This window comes from Hyla sarda, chromosome 3 (assembly GCF_029499605.1).
Source record: "Hyla sarda isolate aHylSar1 chromosome 3, aHylSar1.hap1, whole genome shotgun sequence".
Taxonomy (NCBI): Eukaryota; Metazoa; Chordata; class Amphibia; order Anura; family Hylidae; genus Hyla; species Hyla sarda.
The window spans coordinates 317,280,435-317,297,355 of record NC_079191.1 but is presented as its reverse complement, the minus strand read 5'-3'; the positions used below and the strand labels follow the sequence as shown (position 1 = coordinate 317,297,355).

Here is a 16,921-nt window from a genome sequence, read left to right as displayed (position 1 = left end):
TACAGTATGCTTAAAAAAGTATTTGAGTACAACACCAGCCGGTGAGTACTTTTGCCTGGCCTTTCGTAGTATCTAGGCCCTTGACAGATTAACAGGTACAAAATAGTACACTACTTAGATGTAGGTATGTTTTATGCACTTATGAGGGCAGAAAAATGTGCTACAGTACGCTTAAAAAAGTATTTGTGCACAACACCAGCAGTACACAACAGTACTGCAGCACAAAGACGCTGTGTACTAAACCCAAAATTGCACTTTCTCTCTCAAAAACTATTAGGAACAAAGACACAGAGTTGCGCTAAAAACGTATTCCTCTCTCCTCTCCTAACGTTTTTCCAGCTGAGCCAGCTTGTTTAAACGTATGAGGCAACACACAGCTCTCTGCCCCTCTCTGTAATACAATGCTGTAGAAAGTAACTGGGAGGTTAAGCACTGCAGTAAAAAAAAATGTCTTTGATATACGCACTGCTTTCTGTCCATCAGAACACTGACGTGAAACGATGCTGGAAAAAGGAGGTGAAACGCTGCTGGAGAAAGCTTGTCTATGTAACACACAACACTGTCTGTCCTATCTCTCTGCAGTGAAAGGATGAAATGACTAGCCGGAATATGGCTGCCGATTATATAGGGCTGTGACATCACAGGGGTGACTGGCTGGTGATTGGCTGCATCCTGCATGTGATTCAGGGTCATCCCCCTACCCTTGTTCACACCTTCCCAGGATTCCTTGCCCCATGTCCTCACATGTGGATATGCCATTTTAGATGCCCTGGAGCCTGGACCGCACTAAATAGAGTTTAATGAAGCGATTCGCGCGATGGAATCGCGGTGATATTCGCATTCATTGCAAATCGAATTTTACATGAAATTCGTAACGAAGTAGGATTCGTCAGATTCAATTCACTCATCTCTAATGATGATGCATCCTAGTATTCCTAGTAGGAAGGTAAGAAAGAAGTAGCAGTGAAACAGAGACCAATGTGTACTGCTGGAGGGACTTGTTGGGGTAGATTTATCATTGCTTTCCAGACATTTTATTGGCTTAACTTTGGCGCAAAACTTTTGCACAGTTAGTTTTTGTGCAAAAATTTCACACTATTTCAAAATAGACAACTTTGGCAAAAGTGACTGTGGAATTTTCGTCTTTTTAAAAAGGATCAAAAATATTGTGCAAATGTTAAAAAAAGACAAATTTATACCATCTCTGCCTTGCCTTAGAAAAATGACATACTTCAGCAAGTTCTGAGGTGATCTTTCATTTGTGCAAAATTTATCAAAGTATTGCTATTGATAAATTTGGCACTAATAAGCCAAAAACACAGCAAAAAAAAAAAAAAAAAGGCTATGAAGTGGCTGCACAAAGACACATATTGATAAATCTCCCCCGCTGTGTTTACAAAGCATTATGAAAGCTTACAGTCTTGCCTTTCTGTTTCCCTTAGCCTAGCTTTCCACAGAGGTTTTATTTCTGGTGTTTTTCGGAAAACTGTCACTGCAGTTTTTGAACCAAAGCCAGAAGTGGATCCAGCAGGAAGGAAAAGTCCTTCTTTCATATTTCCCATTCCTTTTAAATCCACTTCTGGCTTTGGTTCAAAAACTGCAGAGGCAGTTTTTAAAGAAACGCAAGAAAAAAAACCTGTATGGAAAACTAGCCTTAGATAGTGGCTCTCACACTGGTCATCTCATGCTATAGCATATCCTTGTTAAAGTTACATTGAGATCTATGTCAGTAATGTTTATGGCATCCATTTAACATATAGGTATTTTTTTACGTATGTGTTTTACCAATATATCCTCTGGAATCACATAGTCTACTAATCTATGGCATACCTTTCCTGTTAGGCCAATGCAACCCTATAAACACATTAAGGGTACGTTCACACGAGCAGATTTTTGCAGCGTATTTCACTGCGAATCCGCTGGAGAAAGCCCGCTCTATGCTGTCTTTACATGTGCCTGCTCGTAGCGCCACACTGCGATGTGCGAGTCGCAGTATTCTCGCACATTGCGAGCTATTGCCGCTGCGAGCAGGCACATGTAAAGACAGCATAGAGCGGGCCTTCACCAGCGGATCCGCAGCGTAAAATACGCTGTAAATCCGCTCGTGTGAACATACCCTTTTTTTTAAGTTGTTCTCTTTTACATTTGATAGTGGGGCAATCCCTTTAAGTAAATTCAACTTCACTAAACTGTTGTAAGTGGTGACTGCAGGCAGAATGTAACCATTTTGGTATATGGTGGTGCAAAGAAAAGCATGTCACTTTAAGCTACAGAGATAAGATGTTGGTTTTTCAAAAACCTTAATAAAAACATTGACTGTGTAGGTATTGTTAGAAAGCATACAAAAGTAATGTTTTATACAAAACATGTGATGGTAAGTGATGTTAGTACTTCCATTAATACAGATTCCATGTTGGATCTCATTCCACAATTATTGGGGGGGCTTGTTTTTTTTTTTTTTTTTTTTTTACAAAATGGCAGGCCATGACCATATTTACTTATGCTTACTGGAGCACCAGCTGGATTTTCACTTAATGTAGATTTCCAGAGCATAGTAGTTATTTGTGTGTTGCTTTAGAATACGTTTGTATGCAAGGCATCCAGAGAGAGAAATGCAAGGCTGTGAATTTCACATTGAACTGTCTTGCCCAAACAAAAGCCTCTGGGTATGAATGACTGCCATTGACTTTCACAATTTTCAACTATTTAGCCTGAAGGTACAATTCTGAGTAGTTCTACATTCCACAGATAATGTCTGTATTAAACAAATCTACTATATTTAAGGCTCAGCTCAGATTTTCGTGATATCTACAGTCATGGCCGTAAATTTTGGCACCCCTGAAATGTTTAAAGAAAATGAAGCATTTCTCACAGAAAAGGATTGCAGTAACACATGTTTTGCTATACACATGTTTAGTCCCTTTGTGTGTATTGGAACTAAACCAAAAAAGGTAGGAAAAAAATGCAAATTGGACATAATATCACACCAAACTCCAAAAATGGGCTGGACAAAACTATTGGCACCCTTGGTTGCACACCCTTTGGAAAAATAACTGAAATCAGTCCCTTCCTATAACCATCAATATGCTTCTTACACCTCTCAAGCGGAATGTTAGACCACTCTTCCTTTGGAAACTGCTTCAGGTCTCTCTTATTGGAAGGGCGCCTTTTCCCAACAGTAATTTTATGATCTCTCCACAGGTGTTCAATGGAATTTAGTTCTGGACTCATTGCTGGCCACTTCAGAACTCTCAAGTGCTTTGTTGCCATCCATTTTTGGGTGCTTTTTGATGTATGTTTGGGGTCATTGTCCTGCTGGAAGACCCAAGATCTCGGATGCAAACCCAGCTTTCTGACCCTGGGTTGTACAGTGCGACCAAAAATCCATTGGTAATCCTCAGATTTCATGATGCCTTGCACACATTCACGGCAACCAGTGCCAGAGGGAGCAAAACCACCTCAAAACATCATTAAACATATTTCGCTGTAGGTACTGTGTTCTTTTCTTTGTAGGCCTCATTCCATTTTCGGTAAACAGTAGAATGATGTGCTTTACCAAAAAGCTCTATCTTGGTCTCATCTATCCACAAGATGTTTTCCCAGAAGAATTTTGCCTTACTCAAGTTCATTTTGGCAAAATAGTCTTGCTTTTTTATGTCTCTGTGTCAGCAGTGGGTCCTCCTGGGTCTCCTGCCATAGCGTTTCATTTCATTTAAATGTCGACAGATAGTTCGCGCTGACACTGATACTCCCTGAGCTTGCAGGACAGCTTGAATATCTTTGGAACTTGTTTGGGGCTGCTTATCCACCTTCTGCTTGACACCTTTCATTAGTTTTTCTTTTCTGTCCACGCTCAGGGAGATTAGCTACAATGCCATGGGTTGCAAACTTCTTGATAATGGTGCGCACTGTGGACAAAGGCAAATCTAGATCTCTGGAGATGGACTTGTAACCTTGAGATTGTCGATATTTTTCCACAATTTTGGTTCTCAAATTGTCAGACAGTTCTCTTGTCCTATTTCTGTTGTCCATGCATAGTGTGGCACACACGGACAAACAATGCAAAGACTGAGTGAGCTTTTCTCCTTTTTATCTGCTTTCAGGTGTGATTTTTATATTGCCCACATCTGTTACTTGCCCCAAGTGAGTTTAAAGGAGTATCACATGCTTGAAACAATCTTATTTATCCACAATTTTGAAAGGGTGCCAATAATTTTGTCCAGCCCATTTTTGGAGTTTGGTGTGACATTATGTCCAATTTGCTTTTTTTCCTCCCTCTTTTGGTTTAGTTCCAATACACACAAAGGGAATAAACGTGTATAGCAAAACATGTGTTACTGCAATCATTTTCTGTGAGAAATACTTCATTTTCTTTAAACATTTCAGGGGTGCCAAAATTTACGGCCATGACTGCATGTCTTAATACATGAGTTTCTTTTGGTCACAGAAAGACGTATACATTTCTAACTTTATGGAGAGTAAGAGCTCTTTTTTGTTAATGTATTGCTTATAACATACCTGGTCAGGGTTACTCATCAAAGGACAGTTATCACATTGGTCACCCACTCCATCTTTATCTGTATCGATTTGGTCTGTATTATACACATACGGACAGTTATCCAGCTCATTTAAGATGTCTGGAGGAAAACAAGCCAGAATATGAATTGGTCATGAGTATTGAGAAATATAAAGTATTTATACAATTATTGATGGGTTACTTTCATTTTTATAACAAGCACAGTTGTTACCATTATTATTATTATTAATAATAATATTATTAATTATTAATAATAAAATATATTTTTTTGTAGAGTCCTATACAGTGGCCAATATTTCCATACAGGGGCCCATAGAGTCTGCATTATGAACCAGATGGCTATTTGTGTGCTGTCACATTGTGCCTTCTAGGAAAAGTACCATGACATGGCACAATTTTTATTCTAACAGATTTGCATGGAATTGATAGCACAATAGGTACAGTATGGTACAACAGAAGGCTACAGGTGCCATATTTGTCAGGGGCCATAGTAATTGTATCCCATAAACAGCCACTTGCATGAATAATAAAGGTGACCATACAAATAAGATTTAAAGGGGTACTCCTATGATCGATTTGCATGTAAAATCTGCTTGGGGAAGGGGTTAGTAAGAAAAAAAACCTCCCTTGCCTTCCTAGCTCCTGCATGGCCATCACAGCCGTCCGGCATCACAGAGCGCTTCTTGCTGGCCAGCGCTTCTGAATTTGGTGACGTGATATCACACAGCTGCTCATACAATCAGTAGCTGAGATGGGACAAGGCTCTGGTCAATGATTGGATGACCAGCCGTGTGACATCATGCCACCAAACTCTGAAGTAGCAGACAGCGGTAACTGGAGGTCCGGCAACAAGGCAGGAGTGAGGAAGGTAAGAGAGTTTTGGTTTATTTTTTTACTTAGCCCCTCCCCGAGCAGATTTTACAAACAACATGATTACCAGACTACCTCTGGTAGTTGTATTGTTTGATGAAAATGTTTGCTAATAAAAAAAATTGTTTGTTCAGTAAAACTTAACAATGAACAAGTGTTTTATCTGACTAATGACTGGAAAAACGTCAGCAATTTTTGGCTGATAGATGAAAGAGCTCATAATATTCTCAGATTTCCAGAATGTTATTAAAAAAACATTCTTCTTTGCTTGCTGTCATTGGTGATGTATGGCCTGTAGTGGCTGATATGGGCTAAATGTGTATGGCTGTGTCTGGGAAATGATCTTTCATCAGATCATTGTTCATTTACAGATTGCTCAAACATCTTCCTACTTCTACCTAATTTGTATAGCTACAAAGTCAGATGTTAGGATCTGTCCTGCTTGTCCTGCTTTTTAGGCTATTGTTATCTCTTTCATTTAGTGTATTAAAACAGAATGAAAGCGAGAACAGAATAATAGTTGGAATCAATTTGCACTGCCTATCCACCTTACTGGTGTAGAATAACCAATCCAAACTATGAGTGCCCCACTGACGTGGTAGATAACCTGTCACCCATACATTTTCTACATACATGTATATGAGAATATTAATATGTTTAGGAATGAAGTCTAATTCCAGGGGATGTCTTTGGTGAGACAGAAAAAAAAAAGAAAGGTCAATTAAAAAAACTGAGAGGAACATACCATCTCCATCAATGTCCACAGAACAAGCGTCACCCTCCCCATTATTATCAGTATCTATCTGAGCTGGGTTGTGCACATAAGGGCAGTTATCACATCGATCTCCTACTTCATCCTTGTCATAGTCAAACTGACGAGGGTTAAAAAGCAGGGGGCAATTATCCTGTAACATAAAAATTGTTTTTTAATATACCAAATAGAAAAGGTACATAATCTATAGTAACAAACATAAAACATGCTACTGCTATATACATGGCAGTACTCCAGTCATAACATTTCACTGAAGATCTATTTAATTAATATAAAAAAAAATTAAAAATCACCCAGAAAAAACCTTAAGGGGTTAAGTTTTTAAAACTTCAGATATGCCATAGCAACAAATGAGCAGTTCTTATTGGTAAAGATTTGGGTGGTCAGACCCTACCAGTCGCTAAGGAAACAGGCAGCAGCACTCAGATGACCACTGTGCCTGTTTGCATCTGTTTGGCCACTTGGCTCTACTCAGAGCTGTGTACAGATTCACAAGAAGTTCATAGCAGAGCCAAGCTGCAATTTTTCCACCCACTGGCCACTATGTGGTATATATTGCTACCTTTTGATTATAGGTTTTCTATTTCTTTATTTTTTTTTTGCATTTTTTTTAGCAATTCATTTATTTCTGCACTTATATCTGTATATCCCTTAGGATTATTTAACCACTGAATTCCATATGTTATTTGTCTTTTATTCATGCCACTAGTTGATCATCATGAAGGGGACCATATTGAATGCATGGATATCTATATAAATTTGTATGCACGTTTACTTCTTAAGGTTGAGCTTATCTGCTATTTCTAGCTTTTTGTGGAGCTTTTTATATCTTTTTAAATTTGAGAGTCCTTTGTACATAATTTTTGTACATAATTTGAGTAAAGTACCATAGTCAGTTATCTGGTTTTGCACCTATATGGCGTTTCTTCTTACTATTTATTATTAAATAGTGTCTTTTGTTGGATACACTGGGTAGCACCCCCTTTTGGTTTCTATATTATTTAGTTTGATCCCCCAATTCTTAATGATAAGTTTTCAAAACTGCTGACATGCCATGCAACATGAGAGCAGTTTTGATCAGTGGGGATCTGGGTTCTGAGACCCCATTAGTCGCTAAAAGAACAGGCAGCAATGCTCAGATGACCACTGTGCCTGTTTATATCTGCTTGTCCACTTGGCTCTACTCTGTTTACAGATTCAAAGAAAGTCCATAGCAGAGCCAAGTGGTGAGAAGCAATATACAATAGATCTTCACAATCATTCTAAGAATTACAGATTTACTGTCCCCTATTTGCAAAGTATCTTTTGAAGATTAAAAACCTATACCCTCTGGTCTCAATGGTATAGAGAGTGGACAATATAGAGTGGTTCACTGCTTTTTATAGTACTTATTTTTCTAGGAGCGGTGTGGCTCCTGGTCCACACTCACTCAATTGCACACTTAGACCAGAAGAGTGATAATAAATTCTTAAATCATGATTTAAAGCGTACCCGTCCGATCCAACAAAAAAACTTTTTTTTTTAAATATATCACTCAGTACCTAATCCGGACCATGTACATCAAATTTTTATGTGTCTAGCACCTTTATTTATTTTTTTATTACACTTTTGATTTAGCTCACTAGTCTGAATTCCTCTCAAAGGGAGGGGGCGTGGCCTCACTGTGCAGGTCTCCACCCCCTCCCTCAGAATGCTGTCTGCTCACATCTCCCCTAGCATTAGCAAAACTACAACTCCCAGCTTGCTCTCACTGACAGTAGCTGGACACAAGCTGACATTAGTAGGATTTTTCCTCCACCTCTGAGCACTGGGCTCACAGCTGTCAATCAAGGAAGTGTGTCCATGACATAGGTGATGATGCATGGACACAGCAGGACTAGTATGTGTCCAAGCAGGCAGGGGGGGCAGTTGTTTGACTGGCTTTTTCAGTATGAAATACTGAAAATTTTCTAATGAAAGCAATTGCACAACCTATTGGTTTTGCATGGTTTACAACATATCAAAAGTTTTTGTATCTGACAGTGCCCATTTAAGATTTTAATAATGCTCTTCTGGTCCAAGTGAGTGTGTACTACAGGCACACCACTCCGATGAGGATAGGCTCTTAGGAGAATGGGCATTGTTGTCATTTTTATGCTACGTTTTGAGTGTTGATAAAGAAGAGAAATCAAATTTTAATGCAGAATCTGAAAATTAAATTTAATAAAGGGAAACTGCCAGTAGCATCACCCATACTAATCTATTGTTACAGAATAATAGTGTGGGTGACTCTGATTACAATGGTGGTAACCCTTTTCATACATTACGCTGTTAACGATATATGGGCCAAAATGATAATATGTAAATGAGCTCCTTTGGTGCACTCTAGGCATTCCCTAGCACTAAGATGCTCTGTTACGGCCCCCGGGCTGGTCCATGGATAACACTCCCCTCATCACTCTGTCGCATAGTAAGATCTCCACCATGGGCAGTCCAGAAGATCACTGCTCAAGCGCCGCTTCCACACTATACCTGGAGGCGGCGAGTGTAGTGACTTCAGCTAATATACATATTATCATTTTGAGCCATCTTGGGAATGCAGTTTCCTTTTAGATCTAAAGGGTCTTCTGTCATGATTCAGGTTTTTTTTTTCAGCATCTTTCTTTTCACATTGAGTAATGCATATGTACCAGTTAACATTTTCTTCTTTGTACCAATTTAATTATAAATGCATTATTTAAGAGAGCTAAACTTTCTAATCCATTAAAGGTGAAACAATGATCATGAAACTGCACACTGAGCAGTTAAAGCATAAAAGTCTAAAAAAGGTAGAAATTTTCTTCCACTGGTCCAAAAAAATTTGTGCTATTTTCATACACAAATGTTCTTGAGCAACATTAGTGATGCCATAACAATACATAATAAGTATTATCGGAGCTAATATTGTATATGTAAATATGAATCATCCCTTGATTTTCTAATAAAAGAGATATTTCTTTTGTAAACATCTGAGTTTGATCCATGGAAATGATCGCCACTGAAATATACTCCAGTGTAAACTGTGTACTATAGTAGATAAGGACATTATCATCCACTTGATTGTGAAATATGCTGCAAAGGAAAAACAAAACTTTTCACATGACAGATTTACTAGTTATAATAAGTAGACATGCTGTGAGCCAAATGTCTCTGGTTCAATCCCAAATCTCAGCAGGTGGAAGGGAACAGGATCTGTCTGGATTTCCAGGAAGACCCAAGGACACTGATATGCCTTTAGCAGGTATGCTACTAAGATTTAAGATCCATTCCAATAGCCAAAATGACAGAAATGGAAAGCTCTTTTCACCAGGAAATCAAGAGAAATTATTTTTTTTTAAAGACAAATTTGTCATAGATAAGAAAGCCTAGCCGAATGTGAACATCCTGGAGAAGAAATCCTCATATTAAAGGGGTATTCCAGGAAAAAACTTTTATATATATATATATATATATATATATATATATATATATCTATCTCAACTGGCTCCAGAAAGTTAACAGATTTGTAAATTACTTCTATTAAAAAAATCTTAATCCTTTCAGTACTTAGGGGCTTCTGAAGTTAAGGTTGTTCTTTTCTGTCTAAATCCTCTCTGATGACACCAGTCTCGGGAAATGCCCAGTGTAGAAGAGGTTTGCTATGGGGATTTGCTTCTAAACTTGGCGTTTCCCAAGACAGGTGTCATCAGAGAGGATTTAGACAGAAAAGAACAACCTTAACTTCAGAAGCTCATAAGTACTGAAAGGATTAATATTTTTTAATAAAAGTAATTTACAAATCTGTTTAACTTTCTGGAGCCAGTTGATATATATAAAAAAAGTTTTTTCCTGGAATACCCCTTTAAAAGCATTTTATTTTAGGTTTCCATAGTTGGACTGCACAGACTAAATGTTGCATAACCTTCAGGCTATGTTCAGAGCTTGTGTATTAATTGAACAGTGCTAAGATATGTGTAGGTGCAGAAGTTGGACCTTAAAGGGGTATTCCAGGCCAGTTGATTATATATCAACTGGCTCCGGAAAGTTAAACAGATTTGTAAATTACTTCTATTAAAAAAATCTTAATCCTTCCAATAGTTATTAGCTTCTGAAGTTGAGTTGTTGTTTTCTGTCTAACTGCTCTCTGATGACTCACGTCCCGGGAGCTATTCAGTTCCTATGGGGATATTCTCCCATCATGCACAGCTCCCAGGACGTGACATCATCATTGAGCAGTTAGACAGAAAACTTCAGAAGCTAATAAATATTGGAAGGATTAAGATTTTTTAATAGAAGTTATTTACAAATCTATTTAACCCCTTAAGGACCCAGCCCAAATATACCTTAAGGACCCGGCCATTTTTTGAACATCTGACCACAGTCACTTCAAGCATTAATAACTCTGGGATGCTTTTACCTTTCATTCTGATTCCGAGATTGTTTTTTCGTGACATATTCTACTTTATGTTAGTGGTAAAATGTTGTCGATACTTGTATCATTTCTTGGTGAAAAATTCCAAAATTTGAAGCTCTCTGCTTATAAGGAAAATGGATATTCCAAAACTTTGAAGCTCTCTGCTTATAAGGAAAATGGATATTCCAAATAAATTATATATTGATTCACAAATACAATATGTCTACTTTATGATTGCATCATAAAGTTTACATGTTTTTACTTTTGGAAGACATCAGAGGGCTTCAAAGTATAGCAGCAATTTTCACATTTTTCACAAAATTTTCAAAATCCGAATTTTTCAGGGACCAGTTCAGTTTTGAAGTGGATTTGAAGGGCCTTCATATTAGAAATACCCCAAAAATGACCCAATTATAAAAACTGCACCCCTCAAAGTATTCAAAATGACATTCAGTAAGTTTGTTAACCCTTTAGGTGTTTCACAGGAATAGCAGCAATGTAAAGGAGAAAATTCAAAATCTTCATTTTTTACACTCGCATGTTCTTGTAGACCCAGTTTTAGAATTTTTACAAGTGGTAATAGGAGAAAAAGCCCCCAAAATTTGTAACCCAATTTCTCTCGAGTAAGTAAATACCTCATATGTGTATTTCAAGTGTTCGGCGTGCGCAGTAGAGGGCTCAGAAGGGAAGGAGCGACAATGGGATCTTGGAGAGTGAATTTTTCTGAAATGGTTTTTGGGGGGCATGTCACATTTAGAAAGCCCCTATGGTGCCAGAACAGCAGAAAACCCCCACATGGCATACCATTTTGGAAACTACACCCCTCAAGGCACGTAACAAGGGGTCCAGTTAGCCTTAACACCCCACAGGTGTTTGACAACTTTTCGTTAAAATCGGATGTGTAAATGGAAAAAAAAATTTCACACTAAAGTGCAGTTTTTACCACAAATTTGTAGCCCCATCTCTTCTGAGTATGGAAATACCCCATATTAGGACGTAAAATGCTTTGAGGGCGAACTAATGCTCAGAAGAGAAGGAGTCACATTTGGCTTTTTGAAAGCAACTTTAGCTGAAATGGTTTTTTGGGGGCATGTCGCATTTAGGAAGCCCCTGTGGTGCCAAAACAGCATAAAATACCCACATGGCATACTATTTTGGAAACTACACCCCTCAAGGAAAGTAACAAGGGGTCCGCTGAGCCTTAACACCCCACAGGTGTTTGATGACTTTTCGTTAAAGTTGGATGTGTAAATGAGAAAAAATTTTTTTTTTTACTAAGATGCAGTTTTTCGCCTAAATTTTACATTTTTTCAAGGGGTAATAAGAGAAAATGACCCCCAAAATTTGTAACTCCATTTCTTCTGAGTATGGAAATACCCCATGTTAGGACGTAAAATGCTCTGCTGGCGAACCACAATGCTCAGAAGAGGAGGAGCGCCATTGAGCTTTTGGAAAGAGAATTTGTTTGGAATGGTAGTCAGGGGCCATGTGCGTTTACAAAGTCCCCCGTGGTGCCAGAACAGTGGACCCCTCTACATGTGACCCCATTTTGGAAACTACACCCCTCACAGAATTTAATAAGGGGTGCAGTGAGTATTTACACCCCACTGGCGTTTGACAGATCTTTGGAACAGTGGGCTGTGAAAATGAAAAATTTAATTTTTCATTTTTACGGACCACTGTTCCAAAAATCTGTCAGACACCTGTGGGGCGTAAATGCTCAATGTACCCCTTATTACATTACGTGAGGGGTGTAGTTTCCAAAATGGGGTCACGTGTCGGGGGTCCATTGTTCTGGCACTATGGGGGCTTTGTAAACACATGTGGCCTTCAATTCTGGACAAATTTTCTCTTCAAAATCCCAATGGCGCTCCTTCTCTTCTGAGCATTGTAGTTCGCCCGCAGAGCACTTTAAATTCCCATATGGGGTATGTTCTTACTCAGAAGAGATGGGGTTACAAATTTGGGAGGGATTTTTCCTATTTTCCCTTGTGAAAATGAAAAATTTAGGGTAACACCAGCATTTTAGTGAAATTTTATTTTTTTTCATTTTCCCATCCAACTTTAATGAAAATTCGTCAAACACCTGTGGGGTGTTAAGGCTCACTATACCCCTTGTCACGTTCCGTGAGGGGTGTAGTTTCCAAAATGGGGTCACATGTGGGTATTTATTTTTTTTGCGTTTGTCAGAACCGCTGTAAAATCAGCCACCCCTGTGCAAATCACCAATTTAGGCCTCAAATGTACATTGTGCGCTCTCATTCCTGAGCCTTGTTGTGCGTCCGCAGAGCATTTTACGCTTACATATGGGGTATTTCCGTACTCAGGAGAAATTGCGTTACAAATTTTGGGGGTCTTTTTTTCCTTTTTCCGCTTGTGAAAATAAAAAGTATGGGGCAACACCAGCATGTTAGTGTAATTTTTTTTATTTTTTTTACACTAACAGGCTGGTGTAGCCCCCAACTTTTCCTGTTCACAAGCGGTAAAAGGAAAAAAAGACACCCAAAATTTGTAGTGCAATTTCTCCCGAGTACGGAAATACCCCATATGTGGCCCTAAACTGTTTCCTTGAAATAGGACAGGGCTCCGAAGTGAGAGAGCGCCATGCGCATTTGAGGACTAAATTAGGGATTGCATAGGGGTAGACATAGGGGTATTCTACACCAGTGATTCCCAAACAGGGTGCCTCCAGCTGTTGCTAAACTCCCAGCATGCCTGGACAGTCAGTGGCTGTCCAGAAATGCTGGGAGTTGTTGTTTTGCAACAGCTGTTTGTTGTCTGGGCATGCTGGGATTTGCAGTTTTGCAACATCTGGAGGGTTACAGTTTTTAGACCAGTGCACAGTGATCTCCAAACTGTGGACCTCCAGATGTTGCAAAACTACAACACCCAGCATGCCCAGACAACAAACAGCTATGTGGGCATGCTAGGAGTAGTAGTTTTGCAAGATCTGGAGGGACATAGTTTAGAGACCACTGTATAGTGGTCTCAAACTACAGCCCTCTGGCTGTTGCAAAACTACAACTCCCAGCATGCCCAAACAGCTGTCTGATGACCCCCCCTGGGCATTTGCGCGGGGTGCCTGCTGATTGATATCAGCAGTCACCCCGGTCCGGTCCCTGCACGGCGCGCGGCGGGGACCAAAATTCCCACGGGCGTATGGATACGCCCTGGGTCCTTAAGTACCAGGACGTCAAGGCGTATCCATACGCCCTAGGTCCTTAAGTGGTTAATATATATAAAAAAAGGTTTTGCCTGGAATACCCCTTTAAGTTTATTTGACATAATTGATTTCATTCATTAAATGAAGAGACTTTAAGAGAAAGTTTAATCATGTATTGACCAGTTGCAGGTGTAATGGATAGGACCCTTTAACTAGCTAAAAAAAAAATCTTTTTCTACAAGTTATTATGAACTTTTGTTTGTCTGATGTAGTTAAAAAACAGAAACATTTTGAATGCAGAGAATAGAGTGCAGCTGATGACATTGTGGCCATCACCGTTTGAGGGGAACAATGTCTGTCACAGTTTTGTGGACCTGTAAGCCAAAACTACCACAAATAACATTCTATGACATTTCCTAATGACTTATCAAGTTGTAAATATATACGATATTAATATTTATTGTTGTTAAATAATAATTTACCTTTTCATCATCTACTGAATCATTATCATCATCTTTGTCACAGGCATCACCAATGCCATCCTTGTCAAAGTCTTCTTGTCCTGAGTTAGGCAGCATGGGACAGTTATCCTACAAAGTGAAGGACAAAAAAGCTTGAAGAGCCTAATTCTAAAAAAAGAGCTTGATGGGACAGGGTTAGGCCAGGTTGAAAACCGTCATGCTATGAATTCACGGATATCTACTTCTTCACCAATCCACTTTTCATTCTGCTTGGCTTTTCAATAAACAGTGTAAAGTATGTAGTTATAGTAAGCAGAACTACTGAATAAGTATTTATTAGAAAGGCCATAACCAATTCACAGCTCCCTTTCATTTTTTATACAATGATGGATATTATGAAATACTGTTCCTACCTTAATACAATGGTAAGTGGCATTGGCAGCACAAATGAGATTAGTATTTGGCCATCCATCCAAATCGGTATCTTCCCCACAGATTATGCCATCTCCAGCATATCCAGTTTGACACTGACACTTGAAGGATGGTTCACTAAAGTGGCCAATGTAAATACATTCAGCATTCTTATGGCAGTTGTGAGTTTTGTCCTTACATGGATTTACTGGTTCACATTCCTGCAGAAAGATTTATTTTTATATTATATTGTGAGTAAAAAAAATTTAATTAGGACTTTTTCCCAGACAATGGGGCAATATATTTTCCCCACTAGCTACAAAGCTGCTAAATACACTAACTAAATTAGGTTAGTTAAACTGTCCACATTCCTGTCTCCACTGCCAACATGCAGTACCCTATGCATTCCATAGCAGGCCTGTCACTCTCCATAGTAAATACATACAACTTGATACTGTTTTGACAGATGCTATTCATTACCATTCCTTGGAGGAGTTTCTAAACAGGGAGAAGAGATTAATGACGGTGTGTCAGCTTCCCAAAACAAAGCAATCTGACCTTATAATGCTACAGCCTTCTTTGGTTAGCATGGGGAAATCTGGAGATGGAATTTAGTTTTTACAATGTACAACTATCAGGATGCACAACACAATTTTAAATAAAATCTTGCAAGAAGACTAACCTCCTGTTCTAATATGAATAATATTTTCATGTAACTTACTTGCTTTTCTTTCTTAGCAAATTCTATTCCAACACCAAATGGTTGGCTGCCCTTGTATCGTGGTGGGCATGGCAGGCAGTGGAAACCTGGGTCTGTGTTCACACAACGATGGACACCTCCCAATCTGAAGCAGGCATCAGGAACTAGTGCACACTAAAGAAAAAATATTTTTTTCTGAAAACTCGAACAATAAATCTGTCATCATTATTCATTGTAATTTTAAGGTATATTGTACCTCATCAAGATCCTCACAAAATGTTCCGTTACCAAGGTATCCGACAGGGCAAGCTCCACACGACCAGGATCCATCAGGATAGCTATTGCATTCAGCTCCAGGGAAGCACGGACTAGATAAGCATCCATCTGTTGAAATATTCAAGAAAATAATCAAATATTACCCTGTTACCCCCTGATCTCTTCCTGAAGACTACTTTTCAATCCATTAACTCCTATTTATTCCAGCTGTTATAAGGCACACACACCCTGCTGCACTCTCTATGCAGACAGTCCTGGAAAGATGTGCATAACATGTACCTAACAAGTCTCCAGAAAATATATAGAGAAAAAAATAAAAATAATAATATATTGGGGGAGATTAAAGGGGTTATCCAGCATAAGGTGATTTTAGTACGTACCTGGCAGACAGTAATGGACATGCTTAGGAAGGATCTGCGCTTGTCTTGGGGCTAAATGGCTATGCTGTGAGATTACCATAATACTGTGGCTAGCTTTCTGTCAACTTGTATTTCCTGTTTTCTGTTTTCTTGTTTGTCTACAAATCCCATGATACTATTTTCCTCCTTCCCACCCATCAGCTACCCCACCCATTGAAACTAAATGAGCTGCAGACCTGTGGTCTTCAATCTGGGTGCCTACAGCTGTTGCATTAGTTGCAGATTGATCCCTCCACCCATTGAAGCAGACAGGCTCCCTGTCATCAGCTGACTAGTGAGTCAGGTCTCGACCGCATTGCAAGCTGGGAAAAATCTGAGACAGTAGTCATTTTGTATGCTGTTAAAAATAAATATTGGGGTGAAAATCACATAAGAATTGTGAGAAAACCATCACACACAGGTAAAGACATTATATTATGAACTACACTAACTTTACAGCCCCTGTAGCATAGTCAAATAAAAAAAAATTCCCGGAATACCCCTTAAATTAAACTGCCTGAGCAAGAAAAAAAAATTATAGAGTTACTTAGTTAATAAGGTTGAAAAAAGACAAGAGTCCATGAATTTTACCTATAACCCTTCTGTGTTGATCCAGAGGCAGATGTCAATTGGCCATTAGAAATAAGCCCTGAATCAACTTCCTATCACCAGAAATCTAGTATCCATAACATGTAATACCTTATTTTTACTATTAGGGAAAATATCCAGGCCCCCCTTGAACTTGATTAATGAGTCAGCCATCACAACATTATGTGGCAGAGAATTCCATAGTCTCACTGCTCTTGCAGTAAAGAATCCCTATCTTTGATGATGGGGAAACCTTTCCTCTAGTCGTAGAGATGACCCCTTGTGATGGTTACAGGCCTAGGTATAAAAAGATCATTAGAAAGATCTCTGTCCA

At 38.9% G+C, this 16,921-nt stretch overlaps 1 protein-coding gene across 2 annotated transcripts in view; it reads right to left on the bottom strand.

Moving 5' to 3' along the window:
- THBS2 (thrombospondin 2) overlaps positions 1–16,921 on the bottom strand; it is a 244,832-nt gene that overhangs the window by 25,318 nt on the left and 202,593 nt on the right. For both annotated transcript variants that reach the window (XM_056567142.1, XM_056567141.1), the window contains exons 11-16: positions 15,582–15,709; positions 15,347–15,499; positions 14,628–14,846; positions 14,236–14,343; positions 6,153–6,312; positions 4,519–4,637 (exon numbers count right to left, since the gene is read on the bottom strand). In XM_056567142.1, the coding sequence (XP_056423117.1) occupies positions 4,519–4,637; positions 6,153–6,312; positions 14,236–14,343; positions 14,628–14,846; positions 15,347–15,499; positions 15,582–15,709 (887 nt within the window). The remainder of the gene's footprint in view (positions 1–4,518; positions 4,638–6,152; positions 6,313–14,235; positions 14,344–14,627; positions 14,847–15,346; positions 15,500–15,581; positions 15,710–16,921) is intronic.